The 15,910-nt window shown below is 37.7% G+C and overlaps 1 protein-coding gene across 5 annotated transcripts in view; it reads left to right on the top strand.

Annotated features, from left to right (window-relative positions):
- The window catches only part of ARFIP1 (ARF interacting protein 1), a 135,289-nt gene that overhangs the window by 69,074 nt on the left and 50,305 nt on the right, over positions 1–15,910 (top strand). For 4 of the 5 annotated variants that reach the window (XM_079920983.1, XM_079920984.1, XM_079920982.1 and 1 more), the window contains exons 4-5: positions 1,722–1,817; positions 3,346–3,458. In XM_079920983.1, the coding sequence (XP_079777109.1) occupies positions 1,722–1,817; positions 3,346–3,458 (209 nt within the window). The remainder of the gene's footprint in view (positions 1–1,721; positions 1,818–3,345; positions 3,459–15,910) is intronic. The other variant, XM_079920985.1, reaches the window with a different exon arrangement.

The following is a 15,910-nucleotide window of genomic DNA, read 5'->3' as shown; positions in this document are numbered from 1 at the left end:
CCCTTCCAGTTTTAAAGTTTATGGCTCAACAGATTTTTTTTTTTAAAGACAGGTATCTCTCACTTTGAAAGGTAGCACCAGCCTATTTAGATCTATTGCATGTTTGGATTTTAACATTAGATCCAGTCCAGATTAAGGTTTTCATATTATTAAACCTGGTGGCTGTTTCTGATCAGAACTTAGTATATCTGGGATATGAGAAAGTTGACGATGATTCTTATTAGAAAATTTTAATTATAAATTTTGATACATTATGTGTTTTTTAGAGAACTGGGAAAGAGTATAGTTGAAATAAAATTATCTTATAAACATTAAAATGTACTCAGCTAAATGTGGAAGGATGTTAATAATTTTTTCAACTTCTTTTTAATTATCACTTCCCTAAAGATATATAGCCTTTAGCATTTAAAATAAAGAAATCAGTTGAAGCTAATTTTCTTTAGTTTAATGCCAGACAGTTTTCTTAGTTTAATGCTGGCCATTAGCAACAATGTTGGGTAGTCAGTTTTTCTTATTTTATAGGTAACTGAGGCTCAGAGACCTTAAGTAATTTGCCAGGGTGTTACTGGCAAATTAGTGATACTAAAATATTGATACTATGTGGTTAAATAGAGCCAGAATTTCAAGCCCAGAGTTAGAATTTAAAACTCAGTTGTGTTTCACTCAGAAATTGTGTTCTTTCCTCTGGTTCTCAAGCTTAGTTGTGTTTGAGAATAGCCTAAGTAGCTTTTAAAAAACTACAGTTGCCTAATGTGCAGCATGGTGACTATAGTAAATAATAATGTATACTTGAAATCTGCTTAGAGAATAGATCTCAAGTTTTTTCACCACAGACACAAAAGAGGTAACTATGTGAGGTGATGGATGTAGTCATTTCACAATGTATACATATATCAAAACATCACTTTGTACACCTTAAATATATACAGTTTTTATTTACCTAATAAATAAATGAAAACTAAAAATCAATCGAATAAAAAAGATAAACCTGGCAAAAAAGAAAAAAAAAGCCCTACAGATACCTGTTTCACTGATAATCAGAAGATTTTATGGAGTGTCTCAGGTATGTTTTAAAAGCTTCAGAAGTAATGCTTATGATTAATCGGAATAACACTCTATATTAGCACTTCTCAAGCTTAAAAAAAACCATGCAGATCACCTGAGGATCTTGTGAAAATGCAGATTCTGGTTCAGTAGATCTGTGGCAGGGCCTGAGTTTTGCATTTCTGGTGAGCTCCCAGGTGACATAATTGATGGAGACCCCTTGCATCCATACTGTGAGTAGCAGTGACCTACACTATGTGATATTTGATATATGATATGAAAATGTTGGCTACAGTTTCTGTGAAGGCTGTGATTCATTCACATTTCTATGAATTTTAATTTTAAATTTGATACAGTGTTACGTGCCTTTGGATTTCTACTTGAAGAGCTTTCCTCCCTATGTTAGAGTAGCAAGTGATAAAATATTTACTTAAGCTTTAAATCATTCAGCTGTGGGACTCTAATCACATTCTTTTAATTGATTTGGAAACTAAGAACTCAGTCTGGTAGCATCCATTTATTATTAGTCCATTTCTGCAAGAAAACAAGTATATTAATTCTAGCTTTTAATCCTAGTTTTTGAATATCTTAAAGAAAATGTCAGTACACCTATATTCAAAATGTAAGTATGTGGAGGAAGAAAAGGATTTTCACAGTGAAATGTCTGCCCTTTTCAGGTTCCCCAGCACCACCACTGCCATCTGTTATGTCTCCTAGCAGGGTGGCAGCTAGTCGACTGGCTCAACAAGGAAGTGATTTAATTGTTCCTGCAGGTATTCACTGCACTGATTGGATAAAGCCCTTCTTGCTACTGCTGAAACTAAACTAATTCACTCAGTTTCTTATCACTTGCTTTATATTCTTAGGTGTGTGTTATTCTGGCTGTTTTGGTGGCTGTTGTTTTTTTTTTTTAACAATAAGGAAAATAATCTTTCTAGCCATAGCTTATCTTTCTGGCTTTTCAAAGTTTATTAGGCTCTATTTCAAACCCGAAATTTAATTTACCTTACGATTAAAAAACACTGTAAAATTGATTCATTTTAAATCATCCTCTCTTCGCTCTGGAAAATGTTGGTTTACTTATTTGATCCTAAACTGCTCTGCACTTTAATATTGCTGGGCTATAAAAACAGGGAAAAAATAAACTTTGTATTTCTTTTTACATGAAATGTTAATATTTTGTTTCTGTGAGAATTTTGTAAATTCTTAAATGTGTTTGATTTTGTATGCTGTTCTCTTTCTTAGATTGTGGTAAAGGCTGGGCTGGCTAGAGGAGTGAGAAAAGAGATTTTTGCTGACTGTAACCTTTTACAGCCATTTTATAAAACATTTTCTCTTGTCTTCTTCTCATTGTTATTTTAAAATTATTATGAAGTTTCTATCCCAAGTCATTAGCATCACACATGTTTATTAAATATTTTCTTCTGGGCTTCCCTGGTGGCGCAGTGGTTGAGAGGCCGCCTGCTGATGCAGGGGACACGGGTTCGTGACCCGGTCTGGGAAGATCCCACATGCCGTGGAGCGGCTGGGCCCGTGAGCCATGGCTGCTAAGCCTGTGCGTCCGGAGCCTGTGCTCTGCAACGGGAGAGGCCACAACAGTGAGAGGCCCGCATAACGCAAAAAAAAAAAAAAATTTTCTTCTACGAAAAATATTTTACTATTAGGAACTATATAGTTGTAGAGTTGCTTTTATGTCATAATTTCTTGATTGTTGGAGCAATGCATTATCAGGGCTTTATACTGCCTGTATTAATTATGGCTTTTTTGGGAAGTGGGGGGTTCTCTTGAGAAAAAACGAAGTACAGTGTAGGTCTTGTTATAACACAGCCTCTTATACTAGTGGTAAGATATTTTTAATGACTTTATAGTGTTTTTAAATCCTCCAAAATTACAGTAACATTCTATTGTTGCTCTCTTCTATGTAGTATAGTGAAAGGAGATCACTGTGAAGAGTGCGTGGCCTTTCAGATTTTCACTGACAGTTTTTTTTAGAATCATTAGGTTATAAGATTAATTGTGGAAATTTTATTTTTCTTGAAGTAAACAGCAACGTATTTAGAGAAGAAGGCCGGTTGCAAGATTTGTTTTTAAGAAGATGGACAAACCTCAGAAATATTTTTTTTTAAGTGTTAGGAAATTATCCTCAAAATGATTCCAGGAAGTTCTAGTCCTTCACCTTGTGGGAACTTTTTTATTTCTTTAAACGCATAAGTAGTTTAATTTGAACAGCATCAGTGTTTTGTTTTCTTTCTACTTATCTTTATCTGGTTTGCATTTTTATCTTTTGTTCTGATCTTATAGGCGGCCAGAGAACGCAGACAAAAAGTGGACCAGTTATTCTAGCAGATGAAACTAAAAATCCTGCAATGGAAAAGTTAGAACTTGTTAGAAAATGGAGTCTAAATACCTACAAGGTTTGTAATTTTTTTTTTAAATGTTTCTACCCTATCTGGCTCTAAGAATTTTCATTTGTATGTTATTCAAATTATTATTTTGCAATTATATGAATATATAGGAGAGAATAATGCTATTTAAACATAAATATACAATTAGAAAATGAAGTATTTTGTCTTATTGATCTTGGCATAAATGTATTTTAAAAAGTCAGTAGCAAGAGTTTAAAAAAAAGCTACTAAAGTTCTTACTAATTGACAGATAACATAGTTGAAGAAGAAATACAGTGCCTGGGAGGGAGCACATTTAGCTGTATACAGAGCTGCTCTAGATATGTTTGTCACAATCTGCAGGGTTTTGATACTTTATAGCAGCTGAATGTCAAAAGAGGTATATTAGTTTTCCAAAGTTTGGAATTCTCTGATTTATTGTAATAACTAAGCACTAACTGTACACACAGCAAATGAGTTGGATTTCAGAAGTTTATTGTTGTTAGTTGTATTGTTTAAGAGTAATTGTTGGTTATTTTTTTTTATATTCTCATAAAACAAATAAGCAAATTATTTAATCTATACTATATTTGATGTATTACAAATAGATAAGCCCCAAATCCACTTAGTACCTTCAAATCTTAACAGGGACAAGATGGTAGAATTCATAGAATAGTTAAGTGGGTGAAAGCCCTAACAGTTCAAGTTAGAGCATTAGCCTTAACACTGGCTGTATTTGTGAATTGGTAGTGGGCCTAGTGGTTTGTAAGTCAGGAATTGTCTGTATTTTTATACGGAGTCTCTTATGTGTCTTCTAAAGAGTAATACAAAAGCGAATTCATTCTTTCAGTTAGTATTTTTAAAGTATGATCTGCAGTTTTCTACAAAAGTACAGGTATTCTTAAGATGGTAAAAGTGCCCTGAAACTGCTACCTGAATCTTTCCAAAGAAGTATTTAGTTCATGTCAGTGTAGAACTGAGAAATGCCAGTGGTAGCCGTCAAAAAGGCATCAGTGGATGCCTGCGAAACTGTTCCCACTCAGGACATTCTAATTACTCATTGCCCCTTTTGTTCTCAAGGACATGGTTTCTCTCATTCTATGTATTGTTTTTCCCTTTGTATTCCCTCATATCACAACAGTTCAACCAAATATTCAAATGTCTACTTCATCTTCTCGCTGATTCCACGTATCTAGTTAATTATTAAATGGATTCTGCCTCTTTAATATTCTTTGACTTTATCCCCTCATCTCCATCTCACCCTTCACAGCCATATGATTACTCTCTCGCATTACTGTAGTAGCTTCTTGACAAATTCTCTTAGCCTACATATTCTGCTCTGCCTGACATGGTTCATTCTTGCTTAAAATCCTTCACTCGATCCCCATTGTCTTTAGAACAGCATGGATCTGACCCCATCTACCTTTCCAACTTCATCTCCTGCTGCTCTTCTCTTCACCCAGGGATCCAGTGATCCATACCAGATTATCCAGATATTTCCTAAACAAGCTGTGCTTTCTCACACCTCTACTACTTTGTTCACAGGGCTGTATTTTCCTACTGCTTGGAATTCCCCTTCATGCTCCCTTTCATTCCACTTGTTTATCTTTCATACCAGACTGAGCTCCATTCATTTATTTATTAAATTCTGTTCAGCCATTCCTTTGTTCATTTATTCCTGAAATTTGACTCTAACCATTGGCATTCTCTATCCACACATTTGGAGCCTAAAGAATACAGGCCTTATTTCTGAACTAAATCCTAGTAATTTTACAGATTACCAAATTAAATTTTTCTCATTTTAGCCTTCCTCTCTTATGTCATTTAATTTGTGTTTTCCTTGTTCTTTATCTTTTTTTTTTCCTATATGTGTGTGTTTATCATGTATTCCTTTTCTTCTGTCTTTTACCTCTTCAATAATCTGAGTTGAATCATTAAGATTCCAGTTATCTCTATATTAACATACCACATTCAGACTTTCTGTTAATAAAAATGACCAGTCTTCATAATGTGTACACATGGCATAGTACTATGTGAAAGAGTTATTCTCTTCAGAGTGATCACTTTATTTTTAGCTGAAACTTTTTTTCATTAGAAAAGTTTGGATATCTCAGTCTAAGTCAAAAGAGAGAAAGTCCTAGCTTACATGATTTTATGAAGTTTGTAGCCCAGTGTGTCTGGACTGACATATGACGCTCTATTCTTGTGGCTTTTTGACCTTTTTGGTCCAAATTGTGAGCTGATATAGGACATTCGTTGTCATTTGGATAATCCTTCAAGTATTGATTCTGATTTGGGTGAATTAGGACTTTGCTTGTTATCCATCATACTCTTGAGGACCTTGATTCTGGCTATGGCTTTGATCCTTTCTTTCTTGGACTTCAGTTCCTACATGATTTCTAACTTTAATTTCTTCTGCCTGTTTCTGTTCTCTAGCAAACACTTTAAGGCTTTTCCTAAAAGAGAATATTAGTACCTCCTTTACTGGTTGTTAATTTTGGCTCCAAGAGCAGTCTGGTGATTAAAACCAAATATGTAATAGGAGTGATTTTAAGTTTAGGCCTTGAACCTATCTTCTTAAATATTATTATTATTAATTTATTTACTCATTTATAGCTGTGTTGGGTCTTCATGGCTGCGCGCAGGCTTTTTCTAGTTGCAGCGAGCAGGGGCTACACTTTGTGAGCATGCACGGGCTTCTCATTGTGGTGGCTTCTCTTGTTGTGGAGCCACAGGCTCTAGGTGCGCGGGCTTCAGTAGTTGTGGCACGCGGGTTTCAGCAGTTGTGGCTCGCGGGCTCTAGAGTGCAGGCTCAGTAGTTATGGAGCATGGACTTAGTTGCTCTGCAGCATGTGGGATCTTCCTGGACCAGGGCTCGAACCCATGTCCCCTGTATTGGCAGGAAGATTCTTAACGACTGCACCACCAGGGGAAGTCCCTTAAATATTATTTTAATCTACCTGATTTTATTCACATACTTTGAATACAAAATTTATTTATTTTCTTATTTATTCTCATCTGCAAGAACAGTTGTGAATAATGAACTCTGGTTTATCATTTTTGTTTTTTTTTGTATTTTCCTAGTGTAAAATAGGGTCCTTTTAGAAGTCCATCTTATTTTTTTAAGAATAATCTCAGTTTCAGCATTCAGACCTGTTTGGCATCTTTTCTAAACATTAAATGTTTCTTAAAAATGTTTTAAGAATGTGCCACCAGTATTCATACCTTTATCAAGTTAATAATTGTTGTCTTAAAGCATCTTTAAAACTTTCATTCCCATTTTTCTTATCATATTACCTTCTTTATTTACTTCTTGATCTGTCTCCCCTGTTCAATTTCTAGTGTTTCCTTTTATGCTCCCTTTTTCCCTATCCTTCACTCTTAATAACTCTTTTAATGTAATATCTATCAGTTGCTGCCATGAAATTATTCTTTTCCTTGTACTTAAATTGTTTTATTCCTTTTTTTTTTTTTGCATTATACAAAAGCTCTGGTGCTATTTAAATACTAGTAGTACCCAGTGACTATCTTGTAAATTCATGACCTATATGGTGGTGATTTACAGTATTTTATACACTGTTTATCATTATATTATCTTCCCCCAAGTAGGAGATCTATGTAGAGCAATAATTTACTTTTGCTTCTTCTTGCCCCTTTAATTTTGTTCCATTTGTCCTATTATTTTCAAAATGAATTCGTTTTTTTCTTTTTTTTTTAAACATCTTTATTGGAGTATAATTGCTTTACATTGTTGTGTTAGTTTCTGCTGTATAATAAGTGAATCAGCGATACATGTACATATATCCCCATATCCCCTCCCTCTTGTGTCTCCCTCCCACCCCTCTAGGTGGTCACAAAGCAACGAGGTCATCTCTCTGTGCTATGCGGCTGCTTCCCACTAGCTATCTGTCTTACATTTGGTAGTGTATATATGTCAGTGCAGCTCTCTCACTTCTTCCCAGCTTACGCTTACCCCTCCCCATGTCCTCAAGTCCATTTTCTACGTCTGCGTCTTTATTCCTGTCCTGCCCCTAGGTTCTTCAGAACCATTTTTTTCTTAGATTCCGTATATATGTGTTAGCATATGGTATTTGTTTTTATCTTTCTGACTTACTTCACTCTGTATGACAGACTCTAGGTCCGTCCACCGCACTACAAATAACTCATTTCCTTTCTTTTTATGGCTGAGTAATATTCCATTGTATATATGTGCCACATCTTCTTTATCCATTCATCTGTTGATGGACACTTAGGTTGCTTCTGTGTTCTGGCTATTGTAAATAGAGCTGCAATGAACATTGTGGTACATGACTCTTTTTGAATTATGTTTTTCTCAGGGTATATGCCCAGTAGTGGGATTGCTGGGTCATATGGTAGTTTTATTTTGAGTTTCTTAAGGAACCTCCATACTGTTCTGCATAGTGGCGGTATCAACTTACAGTCCCACCAGCAGTGCAAGAGGGTTCCCTTTTCTCCACACCCTCTCCAGCATTTATTGTTTGCAGATTTTTTGATGATGGCTATTCTGACTGGTGTGAGGTGATACCACATTGTAGTTTTGATTTTCATTTCTCTAATGATTAGTGATGTTGAGCATCCTTTCATGTGTTTGTTGACAATCTGTATGTCTTCTTTGGAGAAATGTTTGTTTACATCTTCTGCCCATTTTTGGATTGGGTTGTTTGTTTTTTTGAAATTGAGCTGCATGAGCTGCTTGTAAATTTTGGAGATTAATCCTTTGTCAGTTGCTTCATTTGCAAATATTTTCTCCCATTCTGAGGGTTGTCTTTTCGTCTTGTTTATGGTTTCCTTTGCTGTGCAAAAGCTTTGAAGTTTCATTAAGTCCCATTTGTTTATTTTTGTTTTTATTTCCATTCCTCTAGGAGGTGGGTCAAAAAGAATCTTGCTGTGATTTATGTCAGAGTGTTCTGCCTATGTTTTCCTCTAAGAGTTTGATAGTTTCTGGCCTTACATTTAGGTCTTTAATGCATTTTGAGCTTATTTTTGTGTATGGTGTTAGGGAATGTTCTAATCTCATACTTTTACATGTACCTGTCCAGTTTTCCCAGCACCACTTACTGAAGAGGCTGTCTTTTCTCCACTGTATATTCTTGCCTCCTTTATCAAAAATAAGGTGACCATGTGTGCGTGGGTTTATCTCTGGGCTTTCTATCCTCTTCCATTGATCTGTATTTCTGTTTTTGTGCCGGTACCATACTGTCTTGATTACTGTAGCTTTGTAGTATAGTCTGAAGTCAGGGAGCCTGATTCCTCCAGCTCCATTTTTCATTCTCAAGATTGCTTTGGCTGTTCGGGGTCTTTTGTGTTTCCATACAAATTGTGAAATTTTTTGTTCTACTTCTGTGAAAAATGCCAGTGGTATTTTGATAGAGATTGCATTAAATCTGTAGATTGCTTTGGGTAGTAGAGTCATTTTCACAGTGTTGATTCTTGCAATCCAAGAACATGGTATATCTCTCCATCTATTTGTATCATCTTTAATTTCTATCATCAGTGTCTTATAATTTTCTCCATACAGGTCGTTTGTCTCCTTACGTAGGTTTATTCCTAGATATTTTATTCTTTTTGTTGCAGTGGTAAATGGGAGTGTTTTCTTAATTTCATTTTCAGATTTTTCATTATTAATATGTAGGAATGCCAGAGATTTATGTGCATTAATTTTGTATCCTGCTACTTTACCAAATTCATTGATTAGCTCTAGTAGTTTTCTGGTAGCATCTTTAGGATTCTCTATGTATAGTATCATGTCATCTGCAAACAGTGACAGCTTTGCTTCTTCTTTTCCAATTTGCATTCCTTTTATTTCTTTGTCTTCTCTGATTGCTGTGGCTACAACTTGCAAAACTATGTTGAATAAGAGTGGTGAGTGTGGGCAACCTTGTCTTGTTCCTGATCTTAATGGAAATGGTTTCAGTTTTTCACAATTGAGGACAATGTTGACTGTGGGTTTGTCATATACGGCCTTTATTATGTTGGGGAAAGTTCCCTCTATGCCTACTTTCTGCAGGGTTTTTATCATAAATGGGTGTTGAATTTTGTCGAAAACTTTCTCTGCATCTATTGAGATGATCATATGGTTTCTCTCCTTCAGTTTGTTAATATGGTGTATCACGTTGATTGATTTGCATATATTGAAGAATCCTTGTATTCCTGGAATAAACCCCACTTGATCATGGTGTATGATCCTTTTAATGTGCTATTGGATTCTGTTTGCTAGTATTTTGTTCAGGATTTTTGCATCTATGTTCATCAGTGATATTGGCCTGTAGTTTTCTTTCTTTGTGACATCTTTGTCTGGTTTTCGCATCAGGGTGACGGTGGCCTCGTAGAATGAGTTTGGGAGTGTTCCTCCCTCTGCTATATTTTGGAAGAGTTTGAGAAGGATAGGTGTTAGCTCTTCTCTAAATGTTTGATAGAACTTGCCTGTGAAGCCATCTGGTCCTGGGCTTTTGTTTGTTGGAAGATTTTTAATCACAGTTTCAATTTCAGTGCTAGTGATTGGTCTGTTCATATTTTCTATTTTTTCTTGATTGAGTCTTGGCATGTTGTGCATTTCTAAGAATTTGTCCATTTCTTCCAGGTTGTCCATTTTATTGACATAGAGTTGCTTGTAGTAATCTCTCATGATCTTTTGTATTTCTGCAGTGGCAGTTCTGCTTTTTCATTTCTAATCCTATTGATTTGAGTCTTCTCCCTTTTCTTCTTGATGAGTCTGGCTAATGGTTTATCAGTTTTGTTTATCTTCTCAAAGAACCAGCTTTTAGGTTTATTGATCTTTGCTATCATTTCCTTCTTTTCTTTTTCATTTATTTCTGATCTGATATTCATGATTTCCTTCCTTCTGCTAACTTTAGGGTTTTTTTGTTCTTCTTTCTCTAATTGCTTTAGATGCAAGGTTAGGTTGTTTATTTGAGATGTTTCCTGTTTCTTAAGCTATGATTGTATTGCTATAAACTTCCCTCTTGGAACTGCTTTTGCTGCATCCCATAGGTTTTGGGTCGTCGTGTCTCCATTGTCATTTGTTTCTAAGTATTTTTTGATTTCCTCTTTCATTTCTTCAGTGATCACTTTGTTATTAAGTAGTGTATTGTTTAGCCTCCATGTGTTTGTATTTTTTACAGATCTTTTCCTGTAATTGATATCTAGTCTCATAGTGTTGTGGTCGGAAAAGATACGTGATACAATTTCAATTTTCTTAAATTTATGAAGGCTTGATTTGAGACACAAAATATGATCTATCCTGGAGAATGTTCCATGAGCACTTGAGAGAAATGTGTATTCTGTTGTTTTTGATTGGAATGTCCTATAAATATCAGTTAATTCCATCTTGTTTAATGTATCATTTAAAGCTTGTGTTTCCTTATTTATTTTCATTTTGGATGATCTGTCCATTGGTGAAAGTGGGGTGTTAACGTCACCTACTCTTTATGTGTTGCTGTCGATTTCTCCTTTTATGGCTGTTAGTATTTGCCTTATGTATTGAGGTGCTCCTAAGTTGGGTGCATAAATATTTACAATTGTTATATCTTCTTCTTGGATTGATCCCTTGATCATTATGTAGTGTCCCACTTTGTCTCTTGTAATAGTCTGTATTTTAAAGTCTATTTTGTCTGATAAAGAAAATTGCTACTCCAGCTTTCTTATGATTTCCATTTGCATGGAATAACTTTTTCCATCCCCTCACTTTCAGTCTGTATGTGTCCCTAGGTCTGAAGTGGGTCCCTTGTAGACAGCATATATATTGGTCTTATTTTTGTATCCATTCAGCCAGTCTGTGTCTTTTGGTCGGAGCATTTAATCCATTTACATTTAAGGTAATTATCGATATGTATGTTCCTATTCCCATTTTCTTAATTGTTTTGGGTTCGTTATTGTAGGTCTTTTCCTTCTCTTGTGTTTCTTGCCTAGAGGAGATCCTTTAGCATTTGCTGTAAAGTTGGCTTGGTGGTGCTGAACTCTCTCAGCTTTTGCTTGTCTCTAAAGCTTTTAATTTCTCCATCAAATCTGAATGAGATCCTTGCTGGGTAGAGTAATCTTGGTTGCAGGTTTTTCTCCTTCATCACTTTAAATATTTCCTGCCAGTCCCTTCTGGCTTGCAGTTTCTGCTGAAAGATCAGCTGTTAACCTTATGGGGATTCCCTTGTGTGTTATTTGTTGTTTCTCCCTTGCTGCTTTTAATATGTTTTCTTTGTATTTAATTTTTGACAGTTTGATTAATATGTGTCTTGGTGTGTTTCTCCTTGGATTTATCCTGTATGGGACTCTCTGTGCTTCCTGGACTTGATTATTTCCTTTCCCATATTAGGGAAGTTTTCAACTATAATCTCTTCAAATATTTTCTCAGTCTCATTCTTTTTCTCTTATTCTTCTGGGATCTGTATAATTCGAATGTTGGTGCGTTTAATGTGGTCCCAGAGGTCTCTGAGACTGTCCTCAGTTCTTTTCATTCTTTTGTCTTTATTCTGCTCTGCAGTAGTTATTTCCACTATTTTATCTTCCTGGTCACTTATCCGTTATTCTGGCTCAGTTATTCTGCTATTGATCCCTTCTAGAGTATTTTTTATTTCATTTTTTCTGCTGTTCATCGTTGCTTGTTTCCTCTTTAGTTCTTCTAGTTCCTTGTTAAATGTTTCTTGCATTTTCTCTATTCTATTTCCAAGATTTTGGATCATCTTTACTATCATTGTTCTGAATTCTTTTTCAGGTAGACTGCCTATTTCTTCCTCATTTGTTAGGTCTAGTGGGTTTTTATCTTGCTCCTTCATCTGCTGTGTGTTTTTCTTTCTTCTCATTTTGCTTATCTTACTGTGTTTGGGGTCTCCTTTTTGCAGGTTGCAGGTTTGTAGTTCCCTTTGGTTTTGGTGTCTGTCCTCAGTGGCTGAAGTTAGTTCAGTGGGTTGTGTAGACTTCCTGGTGGAGGGGACTAGTGCCTGTGTTCTGCTGGATGAGGCTGGATCTTGTCTCTCTGGTGGGCAGGTCCACGTCTGGTGGTGTGTTTTGGGGTGTCTGTGGACTTTTTATGATTTTAGGCAGCCTCTCTGCTAATGGGTGGGGTTGTGTTCCTGTCTTGCTAGTTGTTTGGCATAGGGTGTCCAGCACTGTAGCTTGCTTGTCATTGAGTGAAACTGGGTGTTGGTGTTGAGATGGAGATCTCTGGGAGATTTTCGCCGTTTGATATTACGTCGAGCTGGGAAGTCTCTTGCGGACCAGTGTCCTGAAGTTGGCTCTGCCACCTCAGAGGCACAGCACTGACTCCTGGTTGCAGCACCAAGAGCCTTTCATCCACACAGCTCAGAATAAAAGGGAGAAAAAGTAGAAAGAAAGATAGGAAGGGAGGGAGGGAGCGAGGGAGGAAGGAAGGAAGGAGGGAGGAGAAAGAAAGAAAGAAAGAAAGGAAGGAAGGAAGAAAGAGAAATAAAATAAAATAAAGTTATTAAAATAAAAAATAATTATTAAGAAAAAAATTTTTTAAACAACTGGATGGGTAAAACCCTAGGACAAATGGTGAAAGCAAAGCTATAGAGACAAAATCTCACACAGAAGCATACACATACACACTCACAAAAAGAGGAAAAGGGGAAAAAATAATAAATCTTGCTCTCGAAGTCCACCTCCACAATTTGGGATGATTCCTTGTCTATTCATGTATTACACAGATGCAGGGTACATCAAATTGATTGTGGAGATTTAATCTGCTGCTCCTGAGGCTGCTGGGAGAGACTTCCCTTTCTCTTCTTTGTTCTCACAGCTCCCAGGGCTCAGCTTTGGATTTGGTCCCGCCTCTGCTTGTAGGTCACAGGAGGGCGTCTGTTCTCCGCTCAGACAGGACAGGATTAAAGGAGCCGCTGATTCGGGGACTCTGGCTCACTCAGGCCAGGGGGAGGGAGGGGCACAGAGTGCAGGGCGAGCCTGCGGTGGCAGAGGCCAGCGTGACATTGCACCAGCCTGAGGCGTGCCGTGCGTTCTCCCGGGGAAGTTGTCCCTGGATCCCGGGATCCTGGCAGTGGCGGGCTGCAGAGGCTCCCTGGAAGGGAGGTGTTGAGAGTGACCTGTGCTCGCACAGAGGCTGCTTGGTGGCGGCGGCAGCAGCCTTAGCGTCTCATGCCCGTCTCTGGGGTCCGCAATGTTAGCCACGGCTTGCTCCCATCTCTGGAGGTCCTTTAAGCAGTGCTCTTAATCCCCTCTCGTTGCGCACCAGGAAACAAAGAGGGAAGAAAAAGTCTCTTGCCTTTTCGGCAGGTCCAGACTTTTTCCCGGATTCCCTCCGGGCTAGCCGTGGTGCACTAGCCCCTTCAGGCTGTGTTCACGTCGCCAGTCTTCTCCCTGGGATATGACCAAAGCCCGAGCCTCAGCTCCCAGCCCCGCCCTACCTGGCGGGTGAACAGACAAGCCTCTCGGGCTGGTGAGTGCCGGTCGGTGCCGATCCTCTGTGTGGGAATCTCTCCGCCTTGCCCTCTGCACGCCTGTGGCTGTGCTCTCCTTCGCAGCTCTGAAGCTTCCCCTCCTCCGCCACCCGCAGTCTCCGCCCACGTAGGGGCTCCTAGTGTGTGGAAACCTTTCCTCCTTCACAGCTCCCTCCCACTTGTGCGGGTCCTGTCCTTATTCTTTTGTCTCTGTTTATTCTTTTTTCTTTTGCCCTACCCAGGTACGTGGGGAGTTTCTTGCCTTTTGGTAGGTGTGAGGTCTTCTGCCAGCGTTCTGTAGGTGTTCTGTAGGAGTTGTTCCATGTAGATGTATTTCTGATGTATCTGTGGGGAGGAAGGTGATCGCCGTGTCTTACTCTTCCGCCATCTTCCCCCTCTCCTATTTTATTCTTTTTGTTGCAGTGCCAAATGGGAGTGTTTCCATAATTTCTCTTTCAGATCTTTCATCATTAATGTATAGGAATGCAAGAGATTTCTGTGCATTTTGTATCCTGCAACTTTACCAAATTCATTGATTAGCTCTAGTAGTTTTCTGGTGCCATTTTTAGGGTTCTCTGTGTATAGTATAATGTCGTCTGCACACAATGACAGTTTTACTTCTTTCCCATTTGGATTCATTTTATTTCTTTTTCTTCTCTGATTGCTGTTGCTAGGACTTCCAAAACTATGTTGAATAATAGTGGTGAGAGTGGACATCCTTGTCTTATTCCTAATCTTAGAGGAAATGCTTTCAGTTTTTCACCATTGAGAATGATGTTTGCTGTGGGTTTGTCGTATATGGCCTTTATTATGTTGAGGTAGGTTCCCTCTATGCCCACTTTCTGGAGAGTTTTTATCATAAATGGGTGCTGAATTTTGTCAACAGCTTTTTCTGCATCTATTGAGATGATCATATGGTTTTTATTCTTCAATTTGTTAATGTAGTGTATCACATTGATTGATTTGCATATATTGAAGAATCCTTGCATCCCTGGGATAAATCTCACTTTAACATGGTGTCTGATGTTTGTTTGTTTTTTTTGCCTACACGGGACTCTCACTGTTGTGGCCTCTCCCATTGTGGAACACAGGCTCCAGACGAGCAGGCTCAGCGGCCATGGCTCACGGGCCCAGCCGCTCCGCGGCATGTGGGATCTTCCCGGACTGGGGCACGAACCCGTGTTCCCTGCATCAGCAGGTGGACTCTCAACCACTGCGCCACCAGGGAATCCCAGCGTCCGATCTTTTTAATGTGGTGTTTAATTCTGTTTGCTAATATTTTGTTGAGGATTTTTTCATCTATATTCATGAGTGATACTGGTCTGTAATTTTCCTTTCTGTTTTGTATCTTTGTCTGATTTTGGTGTCAGGGTGATGGTGGCCTCATAGAATGAGTTTGGGAGTGTTCCTTCCTCTGCAGTTTTTTGCAAGAGTTTCAGAAGGATAGGTGTTAGCTCTTCTCCAAATGTTTGATAGAATTCACCTGTGAAGCCATCTGGTCCTGGACTTTTGTTTGTTGGAAGATTTTTCATCACAGTTTTAATTTCATTACTTGTGTTTGGTCTGTTCATATTTTCTATTTCCTCCTGGTTCAGTCTTTGGAAGGCTATACCTTTCCAAGAATTTGTCCATTTCTTCCAGGTTGTCCATTTTGTTGGCATAGAGTTGCTTGGAGTAGTCTCTTAGGATGCTTTGTATTTCTGTGGTGTCTGTTGTAACTTCTCCTTTTTGATTTCTAATTTTATTGATTTGAATCCTCTCCCTCTTTTTCTTGATGGTTTATCAATTTTGTTTATCTTCTCAAAGAACCAGCTTTTAGTTTTATTCATCTTTGCTATTGTTTTCTTTGTTTTTATTTCATTTATTTGTGCGCAGATATTTATGATTTCTTTCCTTCTACTAACTTTGGGTTTTGTTTGTTCTTCTTTCTCTAGTTCCTTTAGGTATAAGTTTAGATTGTTTACTTGAGATTTTTCTTGTTTCTTGAGATAAGCTTGTATAGCTATAAACTTCCCTCTTAGAACTGCTTTTGCTGCATCCCGTAGGTTTTGGATTGTC

The sequence above is a fragment of the Stenella coeruleoalba genome (genome assembly GCF_951394435.1).
Source record: "Stenella coeruleoalba genome assembly, chromosome: 4".
In the NCBI taxonomy this organism is placed as follows: Eukaryota; Metazoa; Chordata; class Mammalia; order Artiodactyla; family Delphinidae; genus Stenella; species Stenella coeruleoalba.
Note: the sequence above shows the minus strand (reverse complement) of the source record. Positions and strands in the feature narration are given on the sequence as shown.